At 46.4% G+C, this 26,792-nt stretch overlaps 1 protein-coding gene across 2 annotated transcripts in view; it reads right to left on the bottom strand.

The window, feature by feature from the left end:
• Window positions 1-14,603: 14,603 nt before the first annotated feature.
• Window positions 14,604-26,792, bottom strand: part of ift140 (intraflagellar transport 140 homolog (Chlamydomonas)) — a 60,855-nt gene continuing 48,666 nt past the window's right edge. For both annotated transcript variants that reach the window (XM_053637073.1, XM_053637082.1), the window contains 3 exons: window positions 26,434-26,600; window positions 26,184-26,325; window positions 14,604-15,196 (listed from right to left, as the gene is read on the bottom strand). In XM_053637073.1, coding sequence (XP_053493048.1) covers window positions 14,963-15,196; window positions 26,184-26,325; window positions 26,434-26,600 — 543 coding nt within the window. In that variant the 3' untranslated portion in view covers window positions 14,604-14,962. The remainder of the gene's footprint in view (window positions 15,197-26,183; window positions 26,326-26,433; window positions 26,601-26,792) is intronic.

Raw genomic sequence — 26,792 nt, 5'->3', positions numbered from 1 at the left:
TGACTCCAAATGGACATACGTCCGTGAAGCTGTGTACAACTCGGCAATCAACGCTTACGGTAAGAAGGAGCAGAAAAGTGCCAACTGGTACAAAGCCCACTGGGAGGATATGGAGTCTGTAACCAATGCGAAGAGGAAAGCTCTTCTGGCATTCTGCCGATACCGGGGATGCAAAAGCAATGTACGAAGGCATCAAGAAGGCGACTGGACCCTCTATCATCAAGACTGCCCCACTTAAGTCCAAGACAGGAGAAGTAATCATGGATCAGGGGAAGCAACTGCAGCGCTGGGTTGAGCATTACCTCGAGTTGTACTCAAATCAAAACGTTGTTACAAAGACTTCTCTGGATGTCATCCCAGACCTACCAACCATGTAAGAGCTCAGAACAGCCATCGACTGCCTCGCCTGTGGTAAGGCTCCAGGGAGCGACGGCATCCCATCAGAAATCTTGAAATGCGGGAAACCTGCACTACTCCAGCCCCTGCACGAACTTCTATGCTTGTGTTGGGAACAGGGATACATCCCGCATGACATGCGAGACGCAAACATCGTCACGGTATATAAAACCAAAGGGGACCGCAGCGACTGCAACAGCTATTGGGACATCTCCCTACTGAGCGTAATTGGAAAGGTGTTTGCCCGGGTTGTCCTGATACGTCTGCAGATCCTAGCCTCTTGAGTCTACCCAGAGTCTCAGTGTGGCTTCCGAGCTGGCCGTTCAACCGTAGACATGATATTCTCACTACGCCAGCTTCAGGAGAAATGTGAAAAGCAGCAGATGCCCCTCTTTATCGCCTTTATTGATTTGACCAAGGCGTTTGACCTGGTTTGCCGGAGTGGACTTTTCAAACTACTGAAGAAGATCGGATGTCCACCACAACTTCTGGCAGTCATCACCAAATTCCACAAGGACATGCACAGCACAGTCTGCTTCAACCGTGCAACGTCTGGTGCTTTTCCAGTTAGCAGTGGAGTGAAACAAGGTTGTGTCCTTGCGCCCACACTTTTTGGTATTTTCTTCTCCATGCTCCTCCAATATGCCTTCAGACACTGCAGTGAGGGAGTCTACATACACACCAGGTCTGATGGCAAGCTCTTCAACATCTCTCACCTTCGTGCCAAGACCAAAGATGTTGAGTTACTCCTACGCGAGATGCTTTTTGCGAATGACGCAGCCCTGATCTCACATAAGGAGGAAGGTTTGCAGCAGCTTGTCAGTCGCCTCTCCCACACCTGCAAGGAGTTTGGGCTGACCATTAGCCTCAAGAAGACCAACGTCATGGCTCAGGGCACAGACCATCCTCCCAGCATCGCCATAGATGGATGCAACCTGGAGGTTGTGGAGAGCTTCACCTACCTCGGTTCAACAATATCCTGTTCACTCTCCACCGATGCAGAGGTAAATTGTAGGATTGCCAAGGCTGCAGGAGTCATGGCCAGACTAAATCATAGGGTGTGGCAAAACTCCAACCTTACTGTGAAAAACAAGCTGCGTGTCTACCAGGCCTGTGTTTTAAGCACACTCCTCTATGGTAGTGAGACTTGGACTTCCTACGCTAGGCATGAGAAGAAGCTCAACAGCTTTCACCTGAGGTGCCTGCGATGCATCCTCCATGTACAGTGGCAGGACATGGTACCCGATACAGAAGTTCTGGAATGTGCCAACACAAGCAGCATGTTTGCCATCCTCTGTGAGAAGCATCTCCGTTGGCTTGGCCACGTTAGAAGAATGGATCCAGGTCGCATTCCCAAAGATCTTCTGTATGGTGAGCTGGCTGAGGGTTCACGGCTAACTGGACACCCCCGACTGCGATTCAAAGGTGTCTGCAAGAAGGACATGAGATTATCAACCCTAGTTCATGGGAATCCAGCACTGAAGACCGTACAGCCTGGCATTTTTTCATTAGACGGGGCACTCAGAACGTGGAGAAGGACAGGTTTAAGCACCTTGCTGACAAGAGAGACAGGAGGAAGGCATGGCAATTTCAGCCACAGCATGTGACTCGAGAGTGCAACTCTCGTCTGCACTCTCCAGACTTACCCCGACTATTTCCTGAAACCACAAACTTCGTTTGTCCGATTCAGTGGGCCCTAGATGAACAGATAACAACAGCTTCTAGAGAGGAACCCGCTTTGCCGGGAGGTCCAGAGGGTCATATGCATGTTCCATCTGCCCTGAGTCCATTACGCTCATGGACTCAGTTCACTCATCTCCGGGATCCGAGCACCCAGGTAACCAGCAAACCCTCTCACTCCTCCGTCAATGCTATTGGTGGCCCGGTATGACCTAGGACATCCAGCATTTTGTTCAAGGGTGCCCAATATGTGCCATCTCCAAGACCCCGAGACATCTCCCGGACGGCAAGCTTGTACATGTATATATGTGGATATAGTTTAAGTGTTACCACTACTGTTTTATCTCATTTCTTTCTCTCTGATCTCTGTCCAGCTGACCAATGCCCTCATTCATCTCTCGGCTGCTCAATCTCTCAGGCCTGGGTGAATATTTTCATCATCAGCTGGTACATTTGGCAGTGGATGTTACAGCTCTGCTGGAACGCCTCTGCTCTTCACCTGTACCCCCAGGGTTTCCTCATCCTCCTGCTTATCATATCATTCCATTGGTGACCTATGCTCATGCTTTCACTCAAACTGAGGCTCATCTGTCTCCAATCACCTCTGTGGAGGGCCCATTTATTCTTTCCTCTGATGATAGTAGCTTTGCTACTAAACACACCACCATATTACCCATTACCTACTGATTATTCTCCGACAAGTCCTGTTCCCTCCCCAGTGAATGATAGTGATTCTCAATAAACTACATACTCTTTTGCCCTTGTGTTTTCCTGTGTCTTAAATTTATTCCCACATTCCCCCCTTTGAGACTCTCTAAGCCTCACTCTTCTCTTAATTTAAGGGATACCTATGTATAAATACTGCCTTTTTCACCCTTCGGCCATCATGAGTCAACTGTTTTATTGTTACTTTTATATAACCTGCTTGCACTCAGTCCAATCTCTCCAGCCCTACATCATCCACAGCAGAGGAGACCTCTACAATTGCCTGACCTGGGTGTCTCTCAAGCAAATTTCGAGCTATCAGAGGTTAAAAAAAAAAAAAAAAAAAAAAAAAAAATCCACCCTTTTACTGCTGTTCCATTCAAAATAACACGGCAACTGTGAAACTGGACGTAATGACCTAGTACCAGGCTGAGCATGACATACATACCAATACACTGCCGTGGTTCCTACTTGTATAGATAACTAATTCAAGGTGCTCAGGTAATTGGCTGATGTGAGTTGATACCATTTTGTTGAGTACTGAATACCAACTGATACAATTGATTATATTCTATACTTCAAGCAATAATAATTCTCCTAATGCATCATGCAATGGGACGTGTCATACACACAGCTATAGTGACGGCAATGCTGAGGCGGGTCAACGTGGATGCCCAATCTGTGAAGAAAAACCAAGACAACCATGAAGGCCAATGGGGGGTAAAACCTGTGTTATGGACATGTTCCTCCCACAGTTGTTTAAGCTGGGTCAGGACCTTGGTGAGGGCACCACGTGTTCCTATATGCAAGGATATAATGGCACAACATTCAGCCCCAACCATGGTGCACACTCCTTCATCCAGGGCATGCACTGATCAATAGCCAAGCAGTTCTGAACAGCAATAAAAAAGTAGCATGCAGTTGTCATTGGAACAGACCCAAAGCATTGAGCAAATAGTTAATGAAACGCTGTTTCATTATTTTACCACTCCCTAGTTCACACACGGAAGTCAGAACCCTGATTTCTGTAAATTGTGCTGAGCAGGGTTGGGGTAAAGAGACCTCCATTACTGTAATAAACAAAAGTGGATCCAACCTAGCCTCTATGACAGTAAATCCAGCATTATTCCCTGTATCGGCTCGAAAATACGACCCATCTTCAAAGAACACATGCTGTGCATTTGACAAGGGCTGATTCTCTAAGTCGGCATGTGCTTTAAGGAACTTCTATAATTCAGACACGCGCTCATGGGGCAAAACGTCTTGTGGAGTGACCATTTTGTCAGCGAGGTTGACTGTGTTACACCTTTCTATGGTTAACTCCAGGTCTGACAGAATGGCACTGTACCCTGTGCGTCGTGAGTTGGTAATGATGAAAGCGTGACTGGTTAATAATGCATGCAATGCATGTGTTGTGTACAGCGTAACTGGATGCCCCATAATTGAGGATGCCTTTTGGATGCGAATGTGGCTGCTGCCAAGGCCTGATAACACGGTGACATTCTCTTCTCAACGTTATCCAATACAGCAGATGCAAAGCCCCATTTTTATGAAATATACAAGTGAAACGGTTTGCCAGTGCAGGTGCCAATGTCAATGTGGCTTTGAGTGATTCAAATGTAGCTAATACCCCAGGGGTCCAGGTAAGAGGAGCATTTGGCTGCATTTGGTCTGTGCTTTTGATTAAATCAAGAAAAGGTTGAATTATGAGCGCAAAGTTACAGACCCATGGTCTGCTAAAACCTGTCATTCCTAACAATGCCAACATTTGTTGTCCGGTTTGTGGTTGGGGCACTTTCCTAATGGCTTCCACGTGTTTTGGGGAAATTTTGCGGCTTGCCTCCTCTAGGGCACGTCCCAAGTACTCTACTTTAGGTTTACAAAACTGAAGTTTTTCTCTACTCACTTTGTGGCCATTTTCGGCCAGCATAGTCAACACCTTTACTGAGTCTTCCTGACACTGTTCCTTAGTCAGGCTACAAAGCAGAAGGTCATCCACGTACTGCAACAGGGTGCTACGACAATTCAGAGTATCAAGGTCACCAGCTAGAACCTGGTTAAATTTAGAGGGGCTTTCACAATATCCCTGAGGGAGTCACATGTATGTGTATTGTTGTCCAGCATAAGTGAAAGCCAATAGATACTGTGAATCTGGGTGGAGAAGTACACTAAAAAATGCAAAGCATTTTTGGGTCTGGAACAATTGGTGTTTCAAGTACCACTATTTGTTTTATAGTGCTCAAAGCATGTACCAACCTCCATTTATCTGAATCAGGCTTCTTGACAAGAAAGATTGGAGTGTTCAAAGGCTCCTGGTGGGGATAAATATACCTGCTTCATTTAGCCCTTGTATGGTTGGTCTTATGGTTGGTATATACATTATACCTTCAGCAGACATGCTCTGTCTGGTTGGTCCCTACATTGGGGCTCCACATAAGAACCCTCTTCCCTGGCCAATGTTCCGAGGCACCAGTCCTTGAAATCGGTAATTCTAAGGAGCTTGGGCCTTCCCATATACATTCAACAGGTTCCAGCAGTATAGCAGATATCTGTACAGGAGCATATGTTACTTGTGCTTGCGTCGGTGCCACCACTGGGACAGGGGCCACAATTGCCTGCTCTTGAGGTGCAGTGGCTTGAGGCGTCACCATCAGTGCAGCTTGTTTGGCACCCTCTTTCTTCTTTTCCTTCTCTTCTTGCTTTGCGATTACCATTTCTCACAGCTGTGCCTTGTACAGTTGGGTCATCAATGCCTCAGCTGCTTCTTTAGTTTCCTTTTTCCTGTACTGATCCACGTGATGTGTTAGGTGTGTAATGAATGTGTTCTATTCTATTATGTTCAGTCCCACTAAGCCTTCCAATTTTTCTTGCACTTCCTTGGGTAGGGCCTTCTTTAGCATCATCCTGAAGAGTCCTGCACTGGCAGAGGACTCATCCCAATTGCCTCCTATCTCGTCTCTCCATTTGTCATGAAACTCTTGCATGAATTTGGTTATATTGCCTTCCTCTTTCAGCTGGATAGTTTCTAGCTGACCTGGATCTAACTTTGTGAGGTACATTCTTCGTATTGCTCCCGATACAACAACATTCTGCCTCAGGCCAAACGGCATTGGATCACACCTGGGGTCATACATTTATTTCTCCAAGTCAACCATCTCCATTATTTCTTCAGTTCAGCCTTTGCCCACAGTCTGGCACAATATGGCTTTTATGTCCCCAATGGCCAACAAAACTTCTCCTCAAACATATTAGCTCATCTTTTTCACCCATATTGATAAGGAAACTGTCCCTTTCACTGCCTCCTTCAGTTTTTCTTGGATTTTCTGCCCTCTCTGTCTGTTTGACATCATGCCTTTACTGACTATATAACATTCATATAATATAACAGGGTTACTTGCATGTCTGGAAATTTAATGAACTTGACTAGCTAGTACTTATCAACACATTCCCTCCCAATCAATTTGTAAACTACCAGCGATAAGCATATAAAATGTTGATAATATTACAAAGGTTAGCAGAAGAGCTAGTGGTTTCAGCATACCCATGTGCCTGTTGAAGCGAGACACATCGTGAATGCATCATGACAACAAGAGTATCTAACTGCAGACTCGAGTCTGCTTTGTGCACACTCATTAATTTGGATTCAAATGCTTTTTACACAATATAATTGTTTATTAATTAATGTTGGGAGGGGCACTTTTAAATAATTTCGAAAAATGGCAGCGGCCCAAGCCCCCAGAGCACCCCCTTCTGCACGTCCCTGCTCACAACTCAAGGAAAGATTTTGGATTGTAAATGTAAATTGTAATGTAAATTTTAAATGCCTACTCTGCTGCTCGCAAAGTCAGATCCAAATGTGTGGCGTGCAGACGTATCAGAGGAAAAACTGGGGAACAGAAGATAGCTGGCCTAACCCTAACCCTTGATGATGAAAGTCTACACACTCTTCTTTGTGAAGTAGAGGCCAAACTAAATAACAATCCTGTCAGCACAGTGTGAGAATACAAACAAGATCCTGAGCTGCTAACTCTAACCATATTCTTCTTCTGAAATCACATCCTGCACTTCCACCAGATGTCAGACACCTATATAAGACAGAGATGGAAACAAGATGTTATATCTCCCTCCTGTGGTCATCCAAAGCTATTACACCAGGCAATATTAAACAGTAGTCTAATACAGGGGTTCTCAAGCCTGTCCTGGAGGACCCCCGGCATGGCACGTTTTGTAAGTCTCCCTTATCTGATGCACCCAATCCAGGTTTTGCAATCTGTACTAATGAGCTGATGAGTTAAATCAGGTGTGTTAGATGAGGAAGACATACAAAATGTGCAGTGCTGGGGGTCCTCCAGGACAGGTTTCAGAAGCACTGGTATAATAGACTACAATGTGAAACAGCTAGCAAAAAAAGACGTCTCAAAGACGCTTCGAGAAAATAACATGCTGATCAATAATCAGTATATCAATGTTTTATGGCCTCCCTAATACACATTGGCAATACCATCCACCTACATACTGTATGGAGTGGGGCGTGGTCGGTCACTAAGACGAAGTGCCGACCGGCCAGGTAGTACCGTAGTTCCTCGATGGCCCATTTGATGGCTAGGGCCTCTCTCTCCATGGCCGCATATCTCCTCTCAGCTGGGGATATCTTTTGACTAATGTAGAGGACCCGGTGCTCCTCACCATCGAAGGTCTGTGAGAGGACCGCGCCCAGCCCAGTCTCGGATGCATCTGTGTGCACGGTGAATGGGAGGGGGAAGTCCGGGTTTTTGACGCAGGCCGAGGGTAACCCTTTACGGCTTCAATTTTCTTCGCCTGGGGCTTGAGCAAGCCCCGGCCAATACGGTACCCGAAATACTGTGCCTCGGTCAGCCCCAAGTGACACTTTTTGGGGTTGGCGGTCAGCCCGGCCTTCCGGAGCTCCTTCATAACTTCCTCCAGGTGGAACAGGTGGTCCGACCAGGTGGAGGAGTGAATGACCACATCGTCTAGGTAGGTGGCTGCGAAGGTGCGATGGGGTCGCAGGACAATGTCCATTAGTCGCTGGAATGTCGCGGGCGCTCCGTGCAGCCCAAAGGGGAGGACCCGGTATTGCCAGTGGCCGTTCGCCATGCTGAAGGCCATCTTTGGTCTCGCCTCTGGGGCTAGGGTGACTTGCCAGTATCCCTTGGTCAGGTCCAGGGTGGATATGAAGCGGGCCCTCCCCAACCGCTCCACTAGGTCATCCACTCAAGGGAGGGGATAGCTGTCAAATTCCAATACCTGGTTCGGCTTCCGGAAGTCATCGCATAGCCGCATGCTTCCGTCGGGCTTCGGTACGACCGAAGTGGGCCAGGTGCATCAGTGTTTGGGTTTTTGACTTGGGCACTACGAGGAGATCCACCTGCTACCCTTGGTGGCAGGCCCGTTGGTAGAGGAGGCCACCCCGGATGAGGAAGTAGGAGGAGGGAAGCCTCAGGTTAGGGTCCTGGTCAATTCCCTCTATCACTCGCACCTGGGCCCAGCAGTGTTTCAGGCGGTCGTCCTCCTTCTGCTCCAGTCCAAAATTCCCCTGCCAGTTAACCTGGTGAAATACAGATGACATTGGGTTAGAGTGTGTGTGCGGCTTACCTTCCGCGGTGGCGTCCCCATCGTCCTGTGCCAAGTAGGCCTGCCGGGCTCGGCTCTCCTTCGTGCGCTGAGGTGTCTTGCCGGATCCTAGCGCTGGGCCTGTCGGGAACCCTGGCCAGTCTCTTCTGAGGAGCAGGGGCACCGGGAGATTGGGAATAACGCCAACTTGGAGGGGCCAGACCCCAGCTTTACTCCGGATCTGTACCTCGGCCGCAGGGACTTCCCGGGTATTCCCATGGATGCAGGTTACGGTGACGGCCCGGTTCCAGCCGAGTACTTTGGGCAGGATTGTCGGTTGGGCGAGGGTCACGGTGCTCCCGGTGTCCAGCAGGGCAGTGACCGGGTTCCCCTCGACCCACACCATCAGGGTAGGGGCTTTTGGCAGGTGCGGTGAATGGAGGGTGCACCCCGCCAACCACGGCTTTCGGACCTTCTTGGTTAGCCCTAGTTCCGGCTCTGTGGGCATAGGTTCATCCATGGGTGTCTCACGGACAGGTGAATTCCGGAGGGTCCTCCAGGTGCCTGGACAGTGCTGGCGGTCGGGCCGGTGGGGCAAGACCCCTAGGGCCGGGCTGCGGGTTCGCCGTTCTTCCTGGCCGAGTTCTAGGGTGGCCAACGCGCACTCCAGGGCGGTTAGGAGCTCCTGGGGTGTTTCTGGCGAATGTACACCCACAACCTGGAGCTCCGTTGGTGGTAAAGCCCTTAGGAACCGGTCCATGGCCACTTTTTCCACCACCTCGGTAGCAGTGAGTATGTCCGGCTGGAGCCACCTCTTGGTTGTGCGGATGAGGGTGTTCAGCTGTCCGCGTGGTCTGGCCCCCAGCTGATAAGCCCATCGATGGAACTCCGCCATGGCCTGGTGGGGAGTTCGCCCACACCACGCCAGGACTCCCTTTTTCATTCCTCTGTAATCAGCTGCTTCCTCCGTCGTGAGGGTGTAATAGGCCATGCGCGCCTCCCCCGAGAGCAGCGGGCCAAGGATGCGGGGCCAATCGTCGTGGTCCCACTCTTCGCGGCGGGCGATACCTTCAAAGGTCTCAAAGTAGGCCTCGAGATCTTCTTCAGGGGTTAGAAGGGGAAGCAGGTGGTGGACCTCGCGGCCCGGATCCGGGAGAGGTGTGGTGGCGGCGGGAGTCGCTGTCCTCAGGGCCAATAGCTCCTCGGTTGTGGCTTGTAGGCTGTGGGCGAGCTGCTGCGTGATGGTCTGTTGCTGGATGCTGACCTCCAGAAGGCGTTGTAGCACAAGATCCATGTTTCCCAATGACCGTAAGTGGGATGGGAAGAATAGAGGAAGAGAGGGGAAAAAAGAAAAAAAAAAATGAAGAAAAAATCTCCCCCTGCCCCCCTCCCCCGGTGGGCAGGTCTGTGCTCATGCCCGCATCCTCCACAAGTGTAGGGAAATAGCCCATGAGGGGCGGAGCACAGACACACAGGAGGCCGTTTGTCAGGCGGTCAGAGAAGTTTGCTTTTATTTTCTTTCCTCTTCCTTTTAGGGTTGAGGAGGTGTGTGTGTGTGTGTGTGTGTGTGTGTGTGTGTGGCTGGCATTGCAGAGTTCTTCCGGGGTCGTGTCGGAGCTTCCCGGAAGCGTGAGTGCTTTCTCGTGCAGTCAGGCAACGCCGCGTGTGTGTTCAGAGAGCAGAGGCCTCGTCTGGAAGAGAGGAGAAAAAAAGAAAGGGAGCGATTAATAAATGCCAAAGTCAAACTAATGACGAGTATTGGGAGAAGCAATGCGCACAGGTCACAAGAGATACTTCTCTCCGAACGAGCGGAAGAGTGGCCTCTTATACTCTTCCCTCGTCTGCTGGATGGTGGATTTTTTCCGATCGGTGTACCAATCACTGGCCGGAGGTGTGTCGGCAGCTCCGCCCCACCGTCACGTGCTTTCTGGTTGCCGTCGGTTTTGACGCGGGGCTGTCCCTTCCGTGCCCGCGTGGTAGTCAGGGAAGGAGCGATTTTAATAGCTTGCGCGCCGGCTGTCGGTCCGTTGCGACAATACACACACACATACACACACACAGAGTACATTCTTACACACAGTCATGAACACCTGTTCATTCAAATACTCTCCTACACACAACACAGACATAAACACTCTGCATGTGTCATGGAATCTCTTCAGCAAAAATAAAAACTCAGGGTTTTTGATGATAAAAATAATAGACTTTATTACTGAAGCAATATAGCCAAGTCGGTTTACCAAGCCATTGCTGGACTCCATCTTCATACACTCTTTTATACAGGTGAGGGACAGGGAGTGGCCACATCACACATGCACGTGCTCGCACAAACACACACCATTATACTACATGTACAGGGACCTCCATTAATATTGGCACCCTTGGTAAATATGAGCAAAGAAGGCTGTGAATATTTGTCTACTGTTTAGCCTTTTGATCTTTTGTTAAAAAGTTCACAAAAACACTCTTCTCTCATGGATATCAAACAATTGTTGCAAACAGAACGTCTGTGTTACACATGTGATGTAACCTGAGAAGGGAACGAGGCGCTGCGTTATCTTAACAATACACAATGCACTCAACCCCAACATCTGGAGCATAAATGTTTATAAATAAAACAAAACAACCCTTTTAATCTCTGTTTTAACTACTAACAGTCGCCCCTGATTATTTCCTGTGTACAAAATATTACCTCTTGTTGCTGGAGAAAAGAAACAGGGTCTCTGCTGTTCCTCCACCATGTAGTCCACTCCACTTCATTATCTACACCTCTGTATGTTTGTGTATGACTGTAATGTGCTTCCTTATGCGAAACCGCTTCTTTTCACTTGCAGTGTTTCTTTCTTTCTTTCGTTCGTTCGTGTTCTCTCTCTCTCTCTCTCTCTCTCTTTACTCCAGTGCAACATGTATGTGTTAAATCTAACACTGTATCATCACACGGTTCACTTACAGTAAAATCAAGTCCAACATTAAACTGTGTAACTTATAACTTCAATAGAAATCAACTGAACTGTTCTTCATCTAGTGTAGATTCATAACATTCACATATTATAGCTTTAGATTTAGATACTTACTGTGTTCTTCTCCTGAGAACGGTTTAAAAATAGAGGTTCACATTTACTTCAACCGGAACTGGTTTAATCCACAGAGGAGGAAGTGCAGGAGGCGGAGTCAAGGAATACGCACACGCACACACACACATACATACACACAGGCACACATATAATACCTTATAAAACCTTCTTATAATACGAACTCAAACACACACACACAGAGAGTAATGAATATGTTCATGTATGAGCCCAAATACTTTCAGTTTATATCTACAGTACATGGTGTTGTGTGTCTACATTTTATATACAGTATTGTGTGAATGTAAATATTTAAGATAACTTATACACACAACATGTACACTTATCTCTAATTATAGTCATTTTAGACACTTACAAAAAACTAAATACACACTCACACAGATGCACAGGTTAAATGTTATAAAGTTGGATTCGGAATTCGATGGAGTAGGACGCGAAGTTGGAGGCTCCTGCTGATTTCGATTAAAATTGTAATTAATTTGCGCTTTTTGGTCATATAATATATTTTGACTTATTCTACTCTGTTTCCTTGTTTGCAATTTTAACTTTGTGGTACGTTGAAATGTCTGGAAAGAACACGAAAACCTGTGGTACCATTCAGACACAACTGAGGCCAAGTGTGCGCGCCGTGAGCAAGTCCCCTTCTCCCCCTGAATCCACGTCCCTGAGCAGTGACCCTGACTTCGCCGCACTCAGGCTTGAGCTGCTGGCTTTACTGAGGAAGGACATCGCCGATATTTTTAAAAAGGAGCTCCAGGAGACTCTCTGGGATGCACTGTCTACTATCCAGCTTGACCTGCAGGCCATGAAAACACCGCTGGCTAGTGATAAAGTCGCTACCGAGGCCACCATATCAACACTGAAAGGTACTGTTGGGGAAATGGGGCACGCGCTCTCCGGTTGCACCGATGACATAGTTCATATGAAGACTACTATTGAGTCTCTCACTGCGACCGTGACTCAATTAGAGAATAAATGTGAGGATTTGGAGTCGAGGTCACGGCGCAATAACGTTAGGATAGTCGGAGTTCCAGAGGGCCCTGACACCTGTACAACCGCTGCTGTAGTGGCCTTGTTAAAAGAGGCGTTTGGTCTGGAGAAAGAGCCGGTTTTGGACCGGTCCCACCGGACCCTTCAGCCGAAGCCCAAGCCTAGTGAACGACCACGAGCTATTGTGTGCAGATTCCACTATTACAGTGACTGTGTTGACATTTTACGCCATGCGAGAGAGCTCCAGCGGATTAAAGTGAGGGATTTGACCATCTCCGTTTTCCCTGACTACACAGCCAAGACCGCCCGGGCCCAGGCTGCGTTTAACGAGGTTCGGTGTCAACTTCGTGGTATTGAGGGCGCTCACTATGGAATACTTCATCCAGCTCGGCTTACATGGTTAACGGTGTTCAGAAGGACTTTATTTCAGCGGAGGAAGCAGGAGACTATGTTAAACTCTTGATATCGGGGTGAACTGCATCACCTACACAGCGGAGTCTTTTTCGCTCTTCTATTATTTTTATTTTTTGCACTCGGCCTTCCAGCTCTACAGAATTCGGATTCTTATTGAAGATATTGTCGTTGCATTACTTCACCTAGATTTTGTGGACTTACTCCTCTTAAAATGTACTTCTGTATTAATGTGCTTCTCTGTTTTGATGCTCTGACCGGGTTAGAGTTTCTGTTTATTTAATTTTATTAGTGTTATCTCCTCGGCTTTAAGTGCTACACTGTTATATTATTTGTTACAAGTCTTTAAAAGGTAAGGACATTATATTTATTATTGTGTGCAGACTGTTTATCAGTCTTGGTAATTTTGTTGGTTAGTTCAGTTTACTCTCCGAGTTGTTTTCACATTGTGGACAACGTTCGGTTTTTGTAGGATACACTGCTGTCTCATTTGTTTATGGAGACTTTGGGTGTGTGGGTGTTTGGAGGATTGTGAGAGTAAGCAGAACATGCCAATGCTTTGAAGGATGTAATGTTATTTAATTGCGAATCTGTTTTTAGAGGATTTAAACCTAACATGGTGAACAAATTATATTATAGAATTCAAGCAATTTTACTGGGGTTATCTCATACAGTGTAGCAAGTAATAATCTGGAAAGACCTTTGTAATATCACAGTCTAAAACTGGATTTAAAGAGAAGCAAATTAGTAAATGAATCACATGTAAATGAATCATACGTAAATGAATCACATGAAAATGTATCACATGAAAATGTATCACTTGAATATGAATCTCATGAATATGAATCTCATGAAAATGAATCACATGTAAATGAATCACATGTAAATGAACCATATGAAAATGAATAAATAAATTAAAGACGAAATGTTATAAAGTTAAACATGTTAAATCTTAAAATGTTAAAGTTACTTAGGGGGGAATTTAGTTCAGGGGTGTAGTAGCCTGTGCTCACTGTATAGCCCTTATTTCTTAATAGCACTTTTCAGTGTGAATCAAATCAGGATGTTGGTAGAAATTTATTCTGGTGTTCAGTGTGTTATCCCAGGTGTAGTGAGTGTAGTTAGGCAGTTGATATGAAATCACAGCTGGTTTAATGCTGTGTTCAGTGTTGGTTTTGTACCCCAGGAGCTTGCAGGGGTGTTTATAGGTGCTTGTTATAATGCAGCTGTGGAATCTCAGCTGTTGATAACGTATTCCAGGTGATTGTGACGTTGTATCTACGGACATTATGACTAAACAACAAATCCTTGTATACAACAGCCTCAAGACACTAAGTAACTTGTTTTAGGGACAATACGCCATAACTAACCGCTTGTACTTGTACAGAGGGAGGTTCACATAAACGGATTGAAAAAATGAATGTAATCATTGATATGATGAAGTTTTCTATAAAGTGACATTTATTTATTATTGATGGAAGGAGTCTCCAGTGTCAGAGCTTTGTACAAAAACTGTAACTAAGTTTTGGAACATCTTCAGGACAGATGAGTTTTACACTTTGACAAGCCACTGTTTTGTGTTAATAACTTTAAGAGAGAGAAGTTTTTTTTCCAATAAGGGAATTTTTTTCCTATTAACTCTCTTCTTATGTAAATAAATGATATTTATGTAATGATTACTTATGTAACCAGGATAAAGTGCTTAACTGAATGTGGGTGAGAACTGAATGAAATTAAATATACTGACTCGTAATAAACTCAGATCAGGAGTTAAAAACTTTTATTAAAATAGAGGGAATATTCTACACAGGGAATAATACAAAACATTACAGAGAGTGTGTGTCCCATAAATAGTGTGTAAAATCTATAAAATAGGCACAAGTAAATAAAAACAAAAACAACTTACACACACAATCCAAACCACAGTGTGTGTGTGTGTGTGTGTGTGTGTGTGTGTGTGTGTGTGTGTGTGTGTGAGAGAGGTGTGCCGGTAATGTCCATTCCTGAAGGCAACACACACAAGCCATTGTGTTTAAGGCTCAGGATTGATCACACATTCACACACTCTTTGATGAAGCATGTGTGTGTATGTGTGTGTATTCTGTAATAAGCACATCTCAGTCATTCAGGTTCTCGTCCTCCTCCACTTCATCCTCATCCTCTCCGTCACTGTGTGTGCATGTGTTTGTGTTGTCCATGTCACGGTGGTGTGTGTTAGTGTGTGTGGTGTCTCCATGGTTGAGTCTTACTCCGATGGCATTCTGCAGAGCGTCCAGACTGCGAGCACTTATGTACACACTCACGTTCACCGAGGGATGCAAACGTCTCAGCTCCTCCAGCTTCATCCATGCCTGTAACACAACAACACACAACTTATGTGACCTTTGACCCGGAGACACATTCTGCCTTCAACTTGAGACTTTCATCTTTGTTTCCAAATACAATGACTTCTGTTTTGTTGTTGTTTAACTGAAGGAAGTTTTGGCACATCCAACTGTTAATTTCATCAAGGCACTGGCACAGGGAGTGTACGGGGTGGTAATCATTATGTGACAGGGCTAGGTAGATCTGAGTGTCACCTGCATAGCTTTGGTATTTTATATCAGTGCCTTTGGTTCCTCTTTATATCTTCATATCAGTGGCTAAATAACAACAGTGTGGTCCTCACCAACTTCTATAAACAAAAAAAAAAACCTCAGGTGACAAGAGATTTCAACATGTACTCTTTTTTTCTCCAAAAAGTAAACCAACATTCAGAAACCAAGTGGGAAACAAATAAGTACACCCTTCCTACATCTACAATCATTAAACCTTGTTTGTATTATGCCTGTAAATCAGTTACATCGTCTAAAAAAGGACATATTTTAATGAAAAATGGAAGATAACAGAGTGGAGTAAGGTGGGCCTGCTTAAAATATGATGAAGACACAGGCAAGTTTTGCGCTATCTGTTCCACTGAAGAAAGAAACTCCTACAGCTTGAGGGTGAGTAAATAATGACAGAATTTTCATTATCTATTTACATAAGTGCATACATGCAAGGTATTGCACGTAAAGGGAAAGGATTGATGTGTTCTTATGTATTATACATTCTGTACAATACATATATTGAATAGCTGTGTTTTACTTATTTGAATTTAATGAATGCATGTGTGTGTCACGTACCGGGACGTAATGGAGTTGAGGACAGATGCAAATGCAGATAAAGACGTTTATTAAAGAGAGAGGCAGGCAGACAATTCCAAAACAGTAATCAAAGCGTGGTCTAATAACATTCCAAATGGTCAGGCGATTGGCAAACGGGCATAAACAGGGCTAGGCTGGAATCAACACGAGGAACGAGAAACAAGGTCATGAACATGAAACGAGAAACAAGGTAAATAACATGAAATGAGAAACAACCGCTTAGTAGAGATGTAAACTCAATACTGCGCAATTTGCACAGAGACACGAGGGGTTTAAATGACTAACATAATAATGGGTAAACACGGACAGCTGGAAACAATATTGACACACCTTCGGAAAACAACCAATGACTAAACGGGGGCGGAGACAGAACATAATCATAACAAACGCACATGTGCACAATAAACAAAGTCACGGTCATTAAAAACCGAAAAGTGTGCGTTCGCTGAGCGCTCATGCACCTGGCTCATGCACGCGCATGCACTTCGGTTTTCCGATCATACTGCAAACTGCAGCGCTGTCTCAAGGGGAAATCGTGACAGACTCGGCATGAACAGAACTTGGTTGTCCGTGTCAGCAGACTCAGGTGTGATCAGAACTTGGTTGTTCATGATGTTGGCTTCAGGCATAAGGAGATCTTGGTCGTCTGTGTCAACAGACTCTGGCGTGAGCATAACCTGGTTGGTTGTGACCTCGGCTCAGACTGGAACATGGCGTTGAAGGTCACATCGTCGATCTCAGACAGGAACTGGGTTTGAGAGGTCGCCTCTTCAGCCTCTGACATGAACTTGGCTTGAGAGGTCATCTCTTCGACCTCGAACAGGAACTTGGTGTGAGAGGTCGTCTCTTCGACCTCGTACAGGAACTTGGCTTGAGAGGTCACCTCTTTGAACTCGGACATGAACATGGCACGTTGACCTCTAGCAGGAACTTGACTTTATGCTGGAGCTCTGGGGATGAGACCCACTAGTGGATCTCAAACTGGAGCTCTGGAGCTGAGGTCGCTACCTTGACCTCTCAACCCCAAAAGATCCTCCAGGACTGCCCTGGATTCTGGATCACCGCACATCATCATCGCTACGTTGACCTCTGGCAGGAGCTCAGCAGGTGAGACCACCTCGTGGGTCTCAAGCTGGAGCTCTGAGGTCGCCACGTTGACCTCCAGCTGGAGCTCGGCAGGTGAGACCACCTCATGGGTCTCAGGTTCGAGCTCTGGGGATGAGGTCGCCATGTTGACCTCTGCCTGTAGCTCTGCAGGTGAGACCATTTCGTGAGTCGCATGTTGGCGCTCTGAGTAGGAGGTCACCCAGTTAGCCTGCTCATAATATGCAGTGAACGGCACGTCAGGTTCATCTCTGAGGCAGGGCTACCCCAAGAGATCCCCCAGGACTGCCCTGGATTCTGGATCGCCGCACATCATCATAAATAGTCTCACTAAGTGAATTACGTTCTCCAGTCCCCTGGATTCCATGGCTGCTAGATGTCTTGCCCACTGGCAGGCTGAGCCACAAATCCGGGACAACATGAACCTTATCCATTGCTGCTCGCTGGGTTTGGGGTCCGCTAGGCGAGAAAAATAGATCTGGCAGTCCACAAGAAAATATTCAGGATCGCCTGACAAGCCATCATACTGCTCTGGGACATTTATTACAGTCCACTGCAGAAACTGGATCGAATCCACAGCTGGGACGGTTCGCTTGGTTTTCCTCATGTGATGTCTCCTCCGTCTTCCTGCTGCATCCATGTTATAGGCATTAAGGTGATAACATGGATGTTAATGGATAAGTATTCTGTCATGTTGCAGGACGTAATGGAGTTGAGAATGGATGCAAATGCAGATAAAAACGTTTATTAAAGAGAGAGGCAGGCAGACAATTGGCTCTTGGCGCATGAACTTCGATTTTCCGAGCATACTGCAAACTGCAGCGCTGTCTCAAGGGGAAATCGTGATAGTGTGCAGATGACTTTTTATAATGACTTTAAAATTAAAAAAGAACTTCTTGTTTGTATCAATTATATAATTTTAATGAATATTGTTAGTTTCTGTTTTTGTGAGGTGGCCGGTAAAAAAACCCCAAATGACCAGCCACTGCAGCGGGTGGAGAAAGTGGAAAGTCATTTCAGACCCTGCCCAGCAAGGATCATGCTCTTTGGGCATTTTTTTGACATGAACGTATCCTTTTCAATATTTTGCTGCACATTTTTTCCTCATCAGAGCATAACTGATTACAACATTGTCCAGATGCTTGTATATCATGGCCATGTTCTTGCTCAATGAGTTTGTAAATAGAGGGTGGAGCCGGGAAAGTGAATGGTAAAGACCTACACCCATGTGGGATTTTTCTAATGAGGGTTCTGTGTTTCAGTGAACTGCAGCAAGGCTAAAATTGGGAGAGACAAATGCCATGGGAGAGTGAGCTGAGCAGCATAGAGCCATGCATGTGTGTATATATGTGCCTAGTGAGATAAAATTGCTAAAAAGAGCCCCCTTTTGAGTTGTACCAAGCCTGCATCTCGTCTTCCCATTTCCACTCAAACCTGTAAGAGTGTCACACTGATGCCAAATGCAGGAACCCAGCACTTCCAGGCCCTGAGTGAGGATCGGCAGGTGCTACAGGGCCTGGTCCAGCTGGCAGGCACTCCAGCAGAAGCCCCAGTGGCTGCCACAGCCATGCCCCACATCACACTCAACATGGGACCAGAGGACGACCTCGAAGCGTTTGTTAAGCTCTTTGGCTGTGCCGCGGAAGCATGGGACAGGCCAGACTCACAGTGGGTGGTCTGCTTGCTGCCACTACTGTCAGGGGAAGCCCAGCTTGTGGACCAACAGCTTCCTGTCATGATCCTGCCGGACCTGATGTGGGCTATTTTGCAATGGGTTGGCTGCACCCCCAAAACGCACCATCAGAGCTTTCGTTTGCTGATGCTCAGGGAGCTTGGTCGCCTGTTCACATTCACCCAACAGCTCTGAGACAACTGTAAAAGGTGGCTGCTGCCAGAGGAGCACGGTGCCAAAGACATAGTTGACGTAGTGGTGCTGGAGCAGTTCATTGTCTGGCTACCGGAGGGGATGGTGGAATGGGTCCAGTGCCACCATCCAAAATCGCTAGAAGAGATGGTCCAAATGATGGAGAACCACTTGGCGACATATCCGGGGGAAGGTGAGCCCCCACCTTCAACCTCTCTCTTGTTCTTCCCCTGTTTCTCCCCACCCTTCCCAGTCCCTGCACTCCGGAAATGGGGCAATTTCTCCCAAAGCCAGTTCTGTGAAATGCAGTTTTTCTTACCCTTCCTCTCCACTTGTTTTTGTCTCTTGGTGACCCTGGGGCCACAGGTCTGGGAGTAAAGCCCTTGATGGTCTGCTGGCGTTGTGAGGAACCTGGGCAATTCCAGGACCAATGGCATGTGATGGATTTGGGGGCATAGGTCTGGCTCCCAGACACACCACAAGCCACCCATGATCGAGCTGGGACATACCGTATACCGCTGAGTATTCAAGGGGGGTACATACCACACATTGTTGGATTTGGGCTGTAATCAAACCTCAATTCACCAATGCCTGGTTCAAGGTGAGGCATTTGATACAGCACGCCAGGTAACAGTGACATGGGGTACATGGGGATGTGCACAAAAATCCCCTAGTGGCCATAATGATTTCTGGTCACAAAGAAGCAGCGATTAGTTCTCTCCTCACCCATCCACTGATTTTGGGGACAAATGCCAAGCATTTCAGACATTGTTAAGGGGAATGCGTGTGGATGCACCCTGCAACAGTGTAGCATGGTGTGAGATGTACATAGCATTGGCTGGGGCGGCGTTGCCTGGGCCATGGGGATTTTAGCTCCAAATCAGGAAGACACAAAGGGTAGGGAGGGCCCAGATTTGCCCAAATTCACCCTTTGGGGAATTCCCCCTTGGGTATATACCACGCATTGGTGGATTCAGGGGATTTCCCCTTGGAGCAGACAAGATGAAACCTGAAGGCATGCCTTCAACCAAGTTAAAGTAATTGATGGTCAGAGTCAAGTCAAGTGGGTTTTTATTGTCATTCCTCTATAAAACTTTTATAAATTGGAACAAAATGACACAGCTTCAGGACCATGGTGCAACAAGGAACAGTACACAAGACTACATAAAGTGCAAACATCCAACAATTTGAGACAAGTTCATAACAATAAATACACAGAACAAAACAATAAATACACAGAACACTAAATACACAGGACAATAGACATATAGAACATGGACTGTAAACTGTAAGCTACTGTGTAATGTAGCAGCACAAGAATAGCAGCAATACTTACAGCAAATATTAGTTCTGTAGTATAAAGTGACTGATGCAGCTATGCATAGTGCAATGTGCAGTAGTACTGAGTCTTACTGGGTTAGGTGTTCAGCTAGCCCAGGTGAGTGTTGGGAGGCTGCAAGGTGTTGTTATCTGACTGCCCCAGGGAAAAAACTGTTGCAGAGTCTGCTGGTGGTGGTGGCACGGATGCTCCTGTACCTTCTGCCAGATGGCCGGGGCATGAATAGCCCATGAGTGTGAATAGTCCTTCGCAGATGCAGCGGTTTCTGAAGGAGATGTCAATGGTGGGTAGAGAGACCCCAATGATCTTTTCAGCTGTCCTCACAATTCGCTGTAAGGTCTTGCGGTTGGAAGCTGTGCAGTTCCCGTGCCACACAGTGAGACAGCTGGTCAGGATGCTCTCAATCATCCCTCTGCAGAAGGAGGTGAGTATGGGAGGGGGAAGTTTGGCTCTCTTCAGCCTCAGCAGGAAGTAGACACGCTGCTGGGCCTTCTTGACTAAGCAGGTGGTGTTGAGAGTGCTGGAGAGATCCTCAGTCATGTGCACACAAAGAAACTTCGAGCATTTGACTCTTTCCACAGTTGTTCCATTGGTGTACAGTGGTCCACTTGGGTTCTCCTGAAGTTGAAAATCATCTCTTTAGTCTTATCAACATTAAGAGATACATTGTTGTCTCTACACCATTCTGCAAGCTGGTTCATATCCTCCCTGCTAACTCATCATTGTTGCTGTTGAGGCCCACAACTGTAGTGTCATCAGTAAACTTGAAGATGTGATTAGAACTGAACTTTGCAGCACTGTCATGAGTCAGCAAGGTAAACAGCAGTGGACTGAGCACACAGGCCTGGGGAGCACCAGTGTTCAGTCTGGTGGTGCTGGACGTGGAGTTGCTGATCCTGATGAACTGGGGTCTCCCGGTTAGAAACTCCAGGATTCAGTTATAAAGGGAGGTGTTTAAACCCAGAAGGCTCAACTTTTTTGTAAGTTGTTGTGGGATGATGGTGTTGAATGCTGAACTGAAGTCCATGAACACCTTATGTAATTGTCCTGTTTATCCAGATGGGTCAGAGACAGATGGATGGTAGCAGATACGGTGTCCTCTGTGGATTGGTTGGGATGGTATGCATACTGAAATGGGTCCAGTGTGGTGGGAAGACTGCTCTTTATGTGTTTCATGACTAGCCGCTCGAAATACTTCATGATGGTAGGTGGGAGTGCAACAGGCCGGTAGTCATTCAGGCAGGACACAGATGATTTCTTCGGCACAGGGATGATGAAGCACACAGAGACAACTGCTTGGCTCAAGGAAATGTTAAAGATTGCCTGAATGCCTTGCCACATATGCCTTGTGCTGTTGGTGTTTGTGAAGTGACTGTGGATTCTTTCTGCGTAGTTGTGCTTTGCCTCTCTGATAACCTGGGACAGATTGGCCCTTGCTGTGCAGAGGGCTGCCTTGTCATCAGACCTGTAGGCAGAATCTCAGGTTTTAAACAGTGAGCACACTTAAGCGGTTATCCACAGTTTCTGGTTTTCACTTGTGGTGATGGTCTTGAAGGAAGTTACATCATCTATGCATGTGCTGATGTAGCCAGTCACTGATGCTGTGTATTCATCCAAATCTGTGTTGTTGTGGTATGCAGCAGCCTCTATGAACATATTCCAGTTTGTGTGTTCAAAACAGTCCAGGAGTGCTGAGATGGCTCCCTCAGACTAGGTTCTCACCTGTTTCAGAACCGGCTTGGCATGTTACAGAAGTGGTCTCTATGCTGGGATTAGCATAGCAGAGATGTGGCCCGAGCCACCAAAGTGGTGGTGGGGTACAGCCTTGTAATCACCATGAATGTTGGTGTAAACAAGATTCAAAGTGTTTGTACCACGAATCGCAAAATCAACATGCTGGTAGAATTTTGCTAGCAGTGATTTCGGATTAGCATGGTTAAAATCTCTGGTGTCAATGAAAAATCCATCGGGGTGCATTGTCTGTAAGTTACTGATAGCCCCGTTGAGTTCACTTAGAGCTTCCTATGCATTAGCACTGGATGGAATGTACACTGCGACAATGAGCATGGTGGTGAACGCTATGGCATGTAATATGGTCGGCATTTCACAGTCATAAACCCCACCAGTGATGAATAGTAGCTTGAAACCACAACGGCCTTCCTGCACCATTCATTGTTTGTGTAAACGCACAGACCACCACCATCTTACGAGTCTTACCGGACAGTACTGCTATCCTGTTGGCATGATGTGCAGTTAGCCTGGCTAGCTGAAAGGCTGCATCCGGAATGCTGTCATTGAGCCATGTTTCCGAAAAATGGAAACAAAGCATACCCTGATTTCATGTTGGGTAGTTAAGCTGTAGTTTGAGTAGGTCCAGTTTATTGTCAAAAGAGCGAACATTGGCAAGGAGAATGGATGGTAGAGCTAGACGGCGTGGGTTAGCCTTTAGCCTAGTACAGATGCTGGCTCGCTTTTCGCACTTCCGCTGCCTTGCCCACCCTTTCTAGAGCCCTCTCTTCCGGCCAGCACCATCAGGCAATCCGCGGTCCCAGGGCCTGTTTCGCGTAGTAGCCTGAGGTTGTGTAGCTCATCTTGCACTCCATTGTTTATTCCTCCTGAGCTTTGTTCTCCAATGTTCAGCACAATTTGGCAATGGTAGACATGTACACCTGTGCTTCCGATGATCTGTTTAAAATTTTCCAAATTGGTGTAAGCTACACATAACATGCACCATATTAGTGGACCCGAAGTGGCCGCTGCATGCTACCATGAAGCCATCTGGATTTCCAGATTTAGCCCAATATTGTGTGCTCTTTCTCCATTTCATGATTATTATACCAAGTGACACAGGACACTCAGACAAAAGAAGGAAATGTTATTCATAATTTTATGGCAGGGTATTCAGGTCAGGACAAAACACTGAACTGTCTTAAAGTCCGCTTCTATTGGCCGGACATTCATGGGGATGTTTGCTGGTGGTGTTTCAGCATGTCACGAATGTCAGCTCATGAACTAGTCAGCCAAACCAAAAGTGCTGTTGTGCCCTCTTCCATTAATCGAGGTCCCCTTCAAAAGAATTGGTATAGACCTCATCAGGCTATTGGAATGGAGTGCATGGGGCATCGCTTTGTGGATTATGCAATGAAATGCCCCAACGCCATGCCTCTTTTCAACATCTCAGCACGCAGTGTTGCAGAGGCACTCTTTAAAATTATCTCCCAGGTTGGAAAAAGAGATCGTGACTGATCAAGGAACAAAATTTATGTCACGTAACCTACACAAACTATACAAACTCTTAGGGATTAAATCAACTTGGATCAGCGTTTACCATCCTCAGATGGATGGCCTGGTTGAGTGGTTTAATCAAACCCCTAAAAGTATGATTTGGACGTTTGCACACAAGGACGTTCAGAATCAGGATGAGTGGCTTATATCCCTGTTTGAATTACTATACGGGTGCAAGACTCGCTGCGTCCAAGATGTTGTCAGAGAAAACTGGGAGGAAGGACCTTTGGAGAGCAAGAGTAAAATTCAGAATGTTCTCAAGCGGACAGCAAAAGTCCACACATTGGGGCAACTGACACAGGAGAATTTGCTACAGAAGAAGCAGGCTCGGGGACATTGACTATATCAGGTAAAGCGAATGGATAGAGGTGGGGCGCAACAGATATACCACCTCAATGTCCTTAAACCATGGAGAGACGTGGTCCCTGTGGCTTTGGCGACAGTCCAGAGAGGGATTAGATAGGACCAGAAGTGAATCTAAAATGGGCAGCTCAATCCAACCCAGTTCTCTGTAGAGACCACTTCTCACCATCGTAAATCACAGAGGTTGAAAAGTTAAGAAATGGAATTTTACCAAAGTGTAACATAGAACACCCCAGGGGTGGTGGTACACAGCCATCCCTATCATTTGCCCGAACACAAAAAACAAGTGGCAAATGGTCTGCCCTTATATAGCGCTGTTTATAAACTTAGCGGTTCTACAAAGCGCTGTTTCTCATTCACCCATTCCCACACACACCAATGATACCAATGTTAGCAGAGCTGCCATGGAAAGCGCTAGCTTGCCATCAGGAGCAACTTGTGGTTTAGTGTCTTGCCCAATGACACTTCGGCATGTGGAACCATGTGGGCTGGGAATCGAACCATCAACCCTACAATTAGTGGACAACCCACTCAACCACCTGGGCAACAGCTGCCCCAGTGGTGTGGGAGGAGCTCACAGCCATGCTCAATATGGGGGTAATCGAGGAGTCCCACAGTGGCTGGTCCAGTCCGGTGATCCTTGTTCCCAAGGCAGACAGTTCAGTCTGTTTCTGAGTGGACTTTAGAAAAGTCAACACAATGTCTAAATTTGATATGTATTTAATGCCCCACATGGATGAACTGCTCGATCGGTTAGATGTGACTCGCTTTAATTCAACTTGATTTTTATATCTCCTGAGAAAACTGTCTTTTCCACTCTGTTTGGTTTACACCAATTTGTGACCCTTCCTTTTGGGTTGTTTTAAGCCCCAGCAATGTTCCAACAACTCATGCACAGAATCCTCCATCCATGCACTGCCTACACCGGTGCTTATCTGGATGACATTATAATTTATAGTAATGACGTTTGGCATCTAAGAGCTCTCCTGAGATTTTTGAGACAGACAAGTCTCACAGCAAACCCAAAGAAGTGTGCAATTGGACGGCTGGCTATTATCGTAGATTTGTGCCTAATTATTAGAATTATTTTGTTGAACCGATCTCTCTAAAAAGTCAGTGCCAGATCCAATCCACTGGACAGAGCCATGACAACAGGCTTTTATTCAGGTAAAAACTGCAGACCACGCTTACATTTTCCTGACTTCTGTTTCCTCTGTTTTTGGAGCCTGATGCATCGGACAGAGGGCTGAGGGCTGTGTTGTCACAGGTGGTGGAGGGGGAAGAGTGCCCCGTACTGTACATCAGCCACAAGCTCTCAGTTCGAGAGAGTAAGTAGAGCATGATTGAGAAAGAGTGTTTGGCCATCAAGTGGGCAGTCCTCACTGTCCGGTACTGATCTGATACTGGTCTGTTGGAATGAACCTTCACCCTCTGTTCGGAGCATGCCCCGCTCCAGTGACTCCACTGTATGAAGGATGCCAACGTGCGGATCACTCATTGGTATCTGGCACTTCAGCCATTTAAGTTTTAGGTGGTCCATGGGCTGGGGGTGCAGATGGCTGTGGCAGATTTGTGAATGGAAGGTGGAGCAGGGAAAACTGAGTGGTAAGGACCTACACATGTGTAGGATTTTTTTTAACAAGTCTTCTGTGTTTCAGAAAAGTGGAGAGACAAAAGCCATGGGGGAGAGAGTAGAGCAGTACAGAGCCGTGTGTGTGTGTGTATATGCGATTGTGTATATATATGCCTGGTGAGATAAAATCGCTGAAAAGCGAAGGAAAAGTAAAACAGAAAAATAAAGAGCCCCCCTTTGAGTTGTCCCAAGCCTGCCTCCTGTCTCCTCACTTCCATGCAAACCCGTAAGGGTGTCACCATGTAGAAATATTGCAACCTTGTGACAGCTTCCCGATCCAGCCATGAGAATGATTTCAATATGTTCTTTTCTGTCAAAGGCATTCTTAAAGGCTAAACTAAGTATGAAATTTTTTGGACGACATTTTGCTAAAAAGTGTTAATTTCCCCCATGTATGGAGATTTTTGGGACACCCTGTACAGTGAGAAGGACTGTTCACAAAAGGAGAGCCTTCAAGACAGATGGCAATCTTCCCATTAGTGGGAATCACAGGAAAAGTGTTATTGCTGAGTGTGTTTGGGTTCTGATGAGTGTGTAAACAGCACTGTGGTGTGTGTTGGCTGACCTTCTGGTAGCTGGCGTGTTGACAGTGATGCTCGATGATGAAGCCAAAGACGTCTCCTACTCTCACGGCAGGGTCCAGATCACACTCCTCTAACAAACACTCACACTCTGATAGAGCTGCTGCAGGGTCCTGCTCATACAGCCTATACACACACACACACAGTTTGTGTGTATTGCATGAATCTGTATGTGATTAAATGTGTGCATGTGTTTGCTCTGTGTGTGTGTGTGTGTGTGTGTGTGTGTGTTACCTGCGTGCCTGTATGAATCTCTTGATGAGTGTTAGATGGTGTGTGAGTTGTGCGAGTCGCTCGTCTGTCTCGTCTCCATGGCGACTCTTGGCTTTGGACAGACACTTATAGGATTCAGTTAAGGCACCATATGCCTTCTCATAGTCCTGATAATCATCAATCTCTACCTGCACACACACGTGCACACACACACACACACCCCCCACAGCATGGTCACACCATAGTGTCCTTATTTTTTCAAATGCATAATTTTGAAAGTAGATCGCACAGCCTTCCCTCTGAATAACCACAATGCACCACAAGCTAATAAATTAACAATGATCCCTAGAATACCCATAATGCACTATGGTGCTGAAAGA

This window comes from Ictalurus furcatus, chromosome 1 (assembly GCF_023375685.1).
Source record: "Ictalurus furcatus strain D&B chromosome 1, Billie_1.0, whole genome shotgun sequence".
Lineage (NCBI taxonomy): Eukaryota > Metazoa > Chordata > Actinopteri > Siluriformes > Ictaluridae > Ictalurus > Ictalurus furcatus.
Note: the sequence above shows the minus strand (reverse complement) of the source record. Positions and strands in the feature narration are given on the sequence as shown.